Genomic DNA, 8,616 nt, shown 5'->3' with positions numbered 1-8,616 from the left:
AGCGAAGTGAACGAGGTGGGATGTACGGTTTGACCATGTCCTGGATGTGAGGTTAGACCATGTCCTGGATGTGAGGTTAGACCATGTCCTGGATGTGAGGTTAGACCATGTCCTGGATGTGAGGTTAGACCATGTCCTGGATGTGAGGTTAGACCATGTCCTGGGTGTACGGTTAGACCATGTCCTGGGTGTACGGTTAGACCATGTCCTGGGTGTACGGTTAGACCATGTCCTGGATGTGAGGTTAGACCATGTCCTGGATGTGAGGTTAGACCATGTCCTGGGTGTACGGTTAGACCATGTCCTGGATGTGAGGTTAGACCATGTCCTGGATGTGAGGTTAGACCATGTCCTGGATGTGAGGTTAGACCATGTCCTGGGTGTACGGTTAGACCATGTCCTGGATGTGAGGTTAGACCATGTCCTGGATGTGAGGTTAGACCATGTCCTTGGTGTGAGGTTAGACCATGTCCTGGATGTGAGGTTAGACCATGTCCTGGATGTGAGGTTAGACCATGTCCTTGGTGTGAGGTTAGACCATGTCCTGGATGTGAGGTTAGACCATGTCCTGGGTGTACGGTTAGACCATGTCCTGGATGTGGTTAGACCATGTCCTGGATGTAAGGTTAGACCATGTCCTGGGTGTGAGGTTAGACCATGTCCTGGATGTGAGGTTAGACCATGTCCTGGATGTGAGGTTAGACCATGTCCTGGATGTGAGGTTAGACCATGTCCTGGGTGTACGGTTAGACCATGTCCTGGGTGTACGGTTAGACCATGTCCTGGATGTGAGGTTAGACCATGTCCTGGATGTGAGGTTAGACCATGTCCTGGGTGTACGGTTAGACCATGTCCTGGATGTGAGGTTAGACCATGTCCTGGATGTGAGGTTAGACCATGTCCTGGATGTGAGGTTAGACCATGTCCTGGGTGTACGGTTAGACCATGTCCTGGGTGTACGGTTAGACCATGTCCTGGATGTGAGGTTAGACCATGTCCTGGATGTGAGGTTAGACCATGTCCTTGGTGTGAGGTTAGACCATGTCCTGGATGTGAGGTTAGACCATGTCCTGGGTGTACGGTTAGACCATGTCCTGGATGTGGTTAGACCATGTCCTGGATGTGAGGTTAGACCATGTCCTGGATGTGAGGTTAGACCATGTCCTGGGTGTGAGGTTAGACCATGTCCTGGGTGTACGGTTAGACCATGTCCTGGATGCGGTTAGACCATGTCCTGGATGTGAGGTTAGACTATGTCCTGGGGTTAGACCATGTCCTGGGTGTACGGTTAGACCATGTCCTGGGTGTGAGGTTAGACCATGTCCTGGATGTGAGGTTAGACCATGTCCTGGGTGTGAGGTTAGACCATGTCCTGGGTGTGAGGTTAGACCATGTCCTGGGTGTGAGGTTAGACCATGTCCTGGGTGTGAGGTTAGACCATGTCCTGGATGTGAGGTTAGACCATGTCCTGGGTGTGAGGTTAGACCATGACCATGTCCTGGGTGTGAGGTTAGACCATGTCCTGGATGTGAGGTTAGACCATGTCCTGGATGTGAGGTTAGACCATGTCCTGGGTGTGAGATTAGACCATGACCATGTCCTGGGTGTGAGGTTAGACCATGTCCTGGGTGTGAGGTTAGACCATGTCCTGGATGTGAGGTTAGACCATGTCCTGGATGTGAGGTTAGACCATGTCCTGGATGTGAGGTTAGACCATGTCCTGGGTGTGAGGTTAGACCATGTCCTGGTGTGAGGTTAGACCATGTCCTGGGTGTGAGGTTAGACCATGTCCTGGATGTGAGGTTAGACCATGTCCTGGATGTGAGGTTAGACCATGTCCTGGATGTGAGGTTAGACCATGTCCTGGGTGTGAGGTTAGACCATGTCCTGGATGTGAGGTTAGACCATGTCCTGGGTGTACGGTTAGACCATGTCCTGGGTGTACGGTTAGACCATGTCCTGGATGTGAGGTTAGACCATGTCCTGGATGTGAGGTTAGACCATGTCCTGGATGTGAGGTTAGACCATGTCCTGGGTGTGAGGTTAGACCATGTCCTGGTGTGAGGTTAGACCATGTCCTGGGTGTGAGGTTAGACCATGTCCTGGATGTGAGGTTAGACCATGTCCTGGATGTGAGGTTAGACCATGTCCTGGATGTGAGGTTAGACCATGTCCTGGGTGTGAGGTTAGACCATGTCCTGGTGTGAGGTTAGACCATGTCCTGGATGTGAGGTTAGACCATGTCCTGGGTGTACGGTTAGACCATGTCCTGGGTGTACGGTTAGACCATGTCCTGGGTGTACGGTTAGACCATGTCCTGGGTGTGAGGTTAGACCATGTCCTGGATGTGAGGTTAGACCATGTCCTGGGTGTACGGTTAGACCATGTCCTGGGTGTGAGGTTAGACCATGTCCTGGATGTGAGGTTAGACCATGTCCTGGGTGTGAGGTTAGACCATGTCCTGGGTGTACGGTTAGACCATGTTTTTTAGACCATAGCTTTTTGGGGTTAGAAAAAGAGGATTAAATTCTGGATTGATATATATATATATATATATATATATATATATATATATATATATATATATATATATATATATGTGTTAGCACAACACACAGGCATATATATATATATATATATATATATATATATATATATATATATACTATATACTATAATTGTGTACTTTTGTATGTTAGTGCTTTAGCAACATTAATAAAACATTTGTAATCTTCACTCCAATAAAAAAAAAACTGAACTGAAACGAGCAAACGCCCTCTGACGAGTGAAGTACGGAGAGCGGCCGATAGAGGGCGGTGTTACACTCATAAGGGCCCTACAGGTACAGGTGGAGTACTCAGTTGTCGTTGTGTTTGTTGTTCTGCTTCATCACCGGACCAAGAACACCCGAAACGACTGAAGCGAGCGCTGAAGCTTTATGTTAGTTTATTTAAAAAATAAAAATATTTTAAAATGTTTTACCGGAAAAAGAAACTTAAGGAAAATGAAACTGAAGGGAAGTGAAACTAACGGTGACAAAACAAGTCCCGAGTCCACGCCAGAGCGAGAGCCATGGCGTCCGCGGAGTACTCCGAGGAGGTGACGTGTGCCGTCTGTCGGACCCTCTTCACGGACCCGGTGACTCTCCCCTGCGGACACTCCTTCTGCAGGCGGTGCGTCGGGGCTCCGCGGTGTCCCCCCACCAGTCTGACGCTGGAGAGGCTCGCGGAGAAGCTGAAGCGGGACAACGGGAGCGGAAGGGCGGAGGTCTGTGGGTCATTTCACGGAGGCCAACATCCTGAATATGTGTGAGACGTCTTGGATGAAGTACATAAGTACACCATTCCATTGGTGCGAACTTCCGGATGTAATATGTGTTGCATCCTTGTTGTTGTTGTTGTTGTTCTATATTTGTAATGAGCTGCTTCCGATGGCAGCATCAGGGGGCGGAGCCAGAAAACTGCGGTCAAGTCCAAGATGATGATGTCACTATGACTAGTCCACTTCTTGTATACATCCTATATGGTTATAATAGACACTCTGTTGTATTTCCACAGGTGTCTGAGCTGTGCCCGGAGCACGAGGAAAAGTTCAAGCTGGCTTGTGTGGTGTGCCGAGACCAGGAGCGGCACGATGGGCACCAGTTCAAACCCGTCCAGGAAGCAGCCGCGTCCCTGAGACAGGAGCTGGAGGAGGACGTGGAGGCCTTTGGCGGTGACATCGCAGCTACGGAGCGCCTCGCACACGCACAGAGGGACGCGATGGCGAAGACCGAGGAGAAGTCTCAGCAGCTGGCGACGCAAATCCAGACGCAGTTTGAGGAGATGCACCGATTCCTGAGGAAGAGAGAAGATGAGATGAAGGATGAGCTGCGATGCCAGGACGAAGCCACTGTGGAGGCAATGAGGGTGAGCTTAGACGCCATGGAGACCGCTTTGTCCGAGAGCAGGGAGGCGAAGGCAGAGCGGACGTCGGTTCTGCAGATCGAAGACTCTGAGGGATTCTTGAGGAGCTGGACTCGGGGTCCGGCCCCGCAGCGCTCCTTCAGGCCCAGGGCGAACGCTCTCCAAGTGGTGGACACCTCGCTCTCTTTGGGGCCTTACGAAAGCCACCTGCAGTTCTTCGTGTGGAAGGAGATGCTGCAGGTGATCCAGCCCCGAGCAGAGCTGCTCTCACTCAAGACCACCAGCGCCGATATAACAGTGTCGGATGATGGGCGGAGTTTGTTTTGCACGCCCGAGAGCAAACAAGCTCCATCAGGTTTTGACCAAAGCAAAAGTTTCGGCACCTCGGCATTTGGCCAAAGCCAAGGTGTTAGCTCCACCTCTGCATTTGGCCAAACCAAAGGTGTTGGCTCCACCTTGGCATTTGGCCAAGGTGTTGGCTCCACATCGGCATTTGGCCAAACCAAAGGTGTTGGCTCCACCTTGGCATTTGGCCAAGGTGTTGGCTCCACATCAGCATTTGGCCAAACCAAAGGTGTTGGCTCCACCTTGGCATTTGGCCAAGGTGTTGGCTCCACCTCGGCATTTGGCCAAGGTGTTGGCTCCACCTCGGCATTTGGCCAAACCAAAGGTGTTAGCTCCACCTTGGCATTTGGCCAAACCAAAGGTGTTGGCTCCACCTCGGCATTTGGCCAAACCAAAGGTGTTAGCTCCACCTTGGCATTTGACCAAACCAAAGGTGTTGGCTCCACCTTGGCATTTGGCCAAACCAAAGGTGTTGGCTCCACCTTGGCATGTGGCCAAGGTGTTGGCTCCACCTTGGCATTTGGCCAAACCAAAGGTGTTGGCTCCACCTTGGCATTTGGCCAAGGTGTTGGCTCCACATCGGCATTTGGCCAAACCAAAGGTGTTGGCTCCACCTTGGCATTTGGCCAAGGTGTTGGCTCCACCTCGGCATTTGGCCAAACCAAAGGTGTTAGCTCCACCTTGGCATTTGGCCAAACCAAAGGTGTTGGCTCCACCTTGGCATTTGACCAAACCAAAGGTGTTGGCTCCACCTTGGCATTTGGCCAAACCAAAGGTGTTGGCTCCACCTTGGCATTTGGCCAAACCAAAGGTGTTGGCTCCACCTCGTCATTTGGCCAAACCAAAGGTGTTAGCTCCACCTTGGCATTTGACCAAACCAAAGGTGTTGGCTCCACCTTGGCATTTGGCCAAGGTGTTGGCTCCACCTTGGCATTTGGCCAAACCAAAGGTGTTGGCTCCACCTTGGCATTTGGCCGAGGTGTTGGCTCCACCTGGGCATTTGGCCAAGGTGTTAGCTCCACCTCGGCATTTGGCCAAACCAAAGGTGTTAGCTCCACCTCGGCATTTGGCCAAACCAAAGGTGTTGGCTCCACCTGGGCATTTGGCCAAGGTGTTAGCTCCACCTCGGCATTTGGCCAAACCAAAGGTGTTAGCTCCACCTTGGCATTTGGCCAAACCAAAGGTGTTAGCTCCACCTTGGCATTTGGCCAAGGTGTTGGCTCCACCTCGGCATTTGGCCAAACCAAAGGTGTTAGCTCCACCTCGGCATTTGGCCAAACCAAAGGTGTTAGCTCCACCTTGGCATTTGGCCAAACCAAAGGTGTTAGCTCCACCTTGGCATTTGGCCAAGGTGTTGGCTCCACCTCGGCATTTGGCCAAACCAAAGGTGTTGGCTCCACCTTGGCATTTGGCCAAACCAAAGGTGTTGGCTCCACCTTGGCATTTGGCCAAACCAAAGGTGTTGGCTCCACCTTGGCATTTGACCAAACCAAAGGTGTTGGCTCCACCTTGGCATTTGACCAAACCAAAGGTGTTGGCTCCACCTCGGCATTTGACCAAACCAAAGGTGTTGGCTCCACCTTGGCATTTGACCAAACCAAAAGATTGGCCTTTACCTAAACTGCTCATCCAGGAAGCTCTCCTTCTACGATGCAGACGACATGACACGTATTTACACTCTGTTTTACACGTATTTACACGCCACTGTCAGCATACTTTAACATCAGAGTCACAGCAGCTGATCGTAACCCTCTGACAGCGTGCTGGTACTGAGGAAGAAACATCCCATAATAAGTTTCAGCAAATACCAAAATTGCAGCAAATACCAAAATGAGGCCGGTTCAAAGTGAATGTTATGCATTATCTGTGATTCAGTGTTCTGAGGTTTCCTCTGCTGTGTGTCTGACATGTCATGTCTCTCTGTCGCCACTAGAGGGCGCTGCTGTCACGTGACCTCCTGTGTATGAGGCCGGTGAACAGCAGCCTCAGTTTTTAATGAATACTAAAATAACATGACCAAATATGCTCAATAAAACTGTATTGACTCAAAAGATGTCAGCTTCTGCCCCTTCACACATTACGGTGGCCTAGTCTTTTTTTTAGATAATGTTACTGAGAAAGAATATAAAGTTGCTTCATTAAAAATGCACATTCTGTCCTGTGTCAAACTACTGTTAGCTAAAGTCTACGAGGGAGAACAAGAGGTTAAAGGTTAAAGGGTCCAGACATCAAGCCTTGGCTGACATATGCTTACTTATGCAAACGCACAAATGTGCTCATAACTTCTTATATACAACATCAACTTTTATCCCAAAGAAACAATCAACAATACAGCCTTATATTCATCCACGGTCCTAAAGACAATACTTATTTCCTATTAGTCAGAATACACCTGTTGCTGCACGAGGCTGTGTTGTGATGATAAATTATGCTTATTTATAAACCTGATCTCAGCTGTCACTGTGGAAGAAGGCTCAATAAAGCTCTGCAGTCATATCGGTCATCTGTTCACAAGAATGAGCATAAAACAGACACATTGATATTTGAAATCTGTGTTCCATTATCACACCTTTTAATTTAGTTTGCCAGCAGATACCTTCACTGATTTCATACGTTCTAATTCATAAAGGGATTAATAAATGCTTGTGTTTCAGCCCAAGTCTTCCCTCAAAAAGCTTCTCCGAGCAAATGTGTTGCTGTTCCATTTGAACCACTGGTTCATATTGAATGGAAGATGGGGTGTTGTGATATATACACCGGTATTGATAACATATAAAAAAAATATGATTATTTCATTAATAATACACACATTATATTTATGCAAGTAATCCTGCTACTGGAGATTAGGGACCCATCCTGAATAAAGTTCAAGCGGAATAGCATTATTACTGTCATTAATATTTCTATAAATATGGCAAAGATACAGGACACGCCCCCTTGAGTTCACTGAATCGTCTTTAATCATCCAAAGAAACTAAACAAGTTAAAAGACACGGCCTGACACACACACACACACACACACGAGTGCATCGGCATATCCTCATTTGGCTAATAAAAAAGAAAAAAACAGCACATAGAAAGTTGGTCTCAAAAGGTCTTAGATATGGAGTTTGGATCCAGTGATGTTGCTATGGGATACAGATGCACAGGTATTCAAATTCACATTTTCCTTTCCCCAAAAGTCCTATGAATGAGCCGAAAGGTGCTGCTCAAGCTCAATAAAAGATCATGCGGCAGACAGAGTGGGACCCCACTCTGTTGGTGACGGTGAGTTCAGTGACCGTGGGAATATTGGGCTCCGGAAGCCGTCTGCACACAAACCGACGACGTGCACCCGTCGGGTCTTCTTCCCCAACGTGTGGACTTTACATTGTACACACAAACAAAAGGAAGCCTGTACCTTGCTGAACAGAGAGAAAACATTACATTACAAAGCTCCAAAAATAAAACCATAATCTATTTTAAAGAAGAAAACTGAATAGAAAATTATATCTACATCTATATATAAAAATGAAAGCTTATAAGTTAGTTTTATTTCCCAATATTGAAACCCATTTTAGTGTGTGTGTGTGTGTGTGCGTGAGAGAGAGAAAGTGACAGAGGATTGCCCAAGTGCAGAATCATCGTTTGAAATGTCACAGTGGGCTGTAAACCCCGACACGGTAGCAGCGAGTGGACAGCCCCCCCCCCCCCGATGCTGGAATGAAGAAGAAAAAGGCCGAGAAGAGTGTGTGTGCACACCTCGAATAGAAGGAGCAGAGACACAGGTTAAGGCACCTTGGAGCCCTGATGAACCCAAGGCACATTCCAGGACAGGATCTCTGAAGTGATGGCGGGGGGGCGGGGGCGGGGGGGGGGGGGGGGGGGGCTGTGCGTTTACAATCATGCAGAGTGGAACATTTTATTAAAAAGGGGCTTATTGGTGATTGCCGTAGACAGGAAGCCATTTAGAGTTGTACTTGCAGTAAGAGAGGACTACAACTCCCAACACAGATCTGGGAAGGTAGGATAGTGCATTGAGGATACTGCAGTCCATTGTTTTCTATACATTAAGAACATTGTGACTATATTTTATCGATATATATATATATATATATATATATATATATATCTCCATCTATACACTGCTGTTCAAACGTTTGGGATCGCCTGCTACATAAAAGCCTGATGCCGAGAGCACTACTCTATATTTCTGCATCGTCTTTCATGCTCTTGCATGTGATTTTGTATAAAGGGTTTGCTTTTTGGTTTTGTAGATGGTTCAAACAGACTGAGAGACACAGAACACAACATCTGAGAAGAGAAGAAAGCTCAAAGCACAAGAACACTGGTGTCAAGATGTGTGCAGATGTTTTTTAAAGTGCAA

The 8,616-nt window shown here is 48.1% G+C and overlaps 1 protein-coding gene across 8 annotated transcripts; it reads left to right on the top strand.

The window, feature by feature from the left end:
* Positions 1-2,838: 2,838 nt before the first annotated feature.
* On the top strand, positions 2,839-6,295 carry LOC117734153 (fibroin heavy chain-like). 8 transcript variants are annotated; one of them, XM_034538286.1, is made up of 3 exons: positions 2,839-3,267; positions 3,558-4,509; positions 4,540-6,295. In XM_034538286.1, exons 1-3 carry the CDS (start codon positions 3,073-3,075, stop codon positions 5,868-5,870), a joined length of 2,478 nt encoding a protein of 825 aa, XP_034394177.1. In that variant the 5' UTR covers positions 2,839-3,072; the 3' UTR covers positions 5,871-6,295. The 8 variants fall into 8 exon arrangements, with proteins under 8 accessions (XP_034394177.1, XP_034394181.1, XP_034394179.1 ...); XM_034538290.1 differs by having other exon boundaries at positions 3,558-4,683; positions 4,882-6,295; XM_034538288.1 differs by having other exon boundaries at positions 3,558-4,851; positions 4,882-6,295.
* Positions 6,296-8,616: the final 2,321 nt, after the last annotated feature.

Source organism: Cyclopterus lumpus, chromosome 7, assembly GCF_009769545.1.
Source record: "Cyclopterus lumpus isolate fCycLum1 chromosome 7, fCycLum1.pri, whole genome shotgun sequence".
NCBI classification, from domain to species: domain Eukaryota; kingdom Metazoa; phylum Chordata; class Actinopteri; order Perciformes; family Cyclopteridae; genus Cyclopterus; species Cyclopterus lumpus.
This window is presented reverse-complemented; position numbering and strand designations above follow the sequence as displayed.

Excerpts from the sequence above, each read along its gene's own strand:
- LOC117734153 (XM_034538285.1), top strand. The coding sequence starts at position 3,073 with ATGGCGTCCGCGGAGTACTCCGAGGAGGTGACGTGTGCCGTCTGTCGG. Across the intron at positions 3,268-3,557 it reads ACGGGAGCGGAAGGGCGGAG|GTGTCTGAGCTGTGCCCGGA; the intron begins GTCTGTGGGTCA and ends GTATTTCCACAG.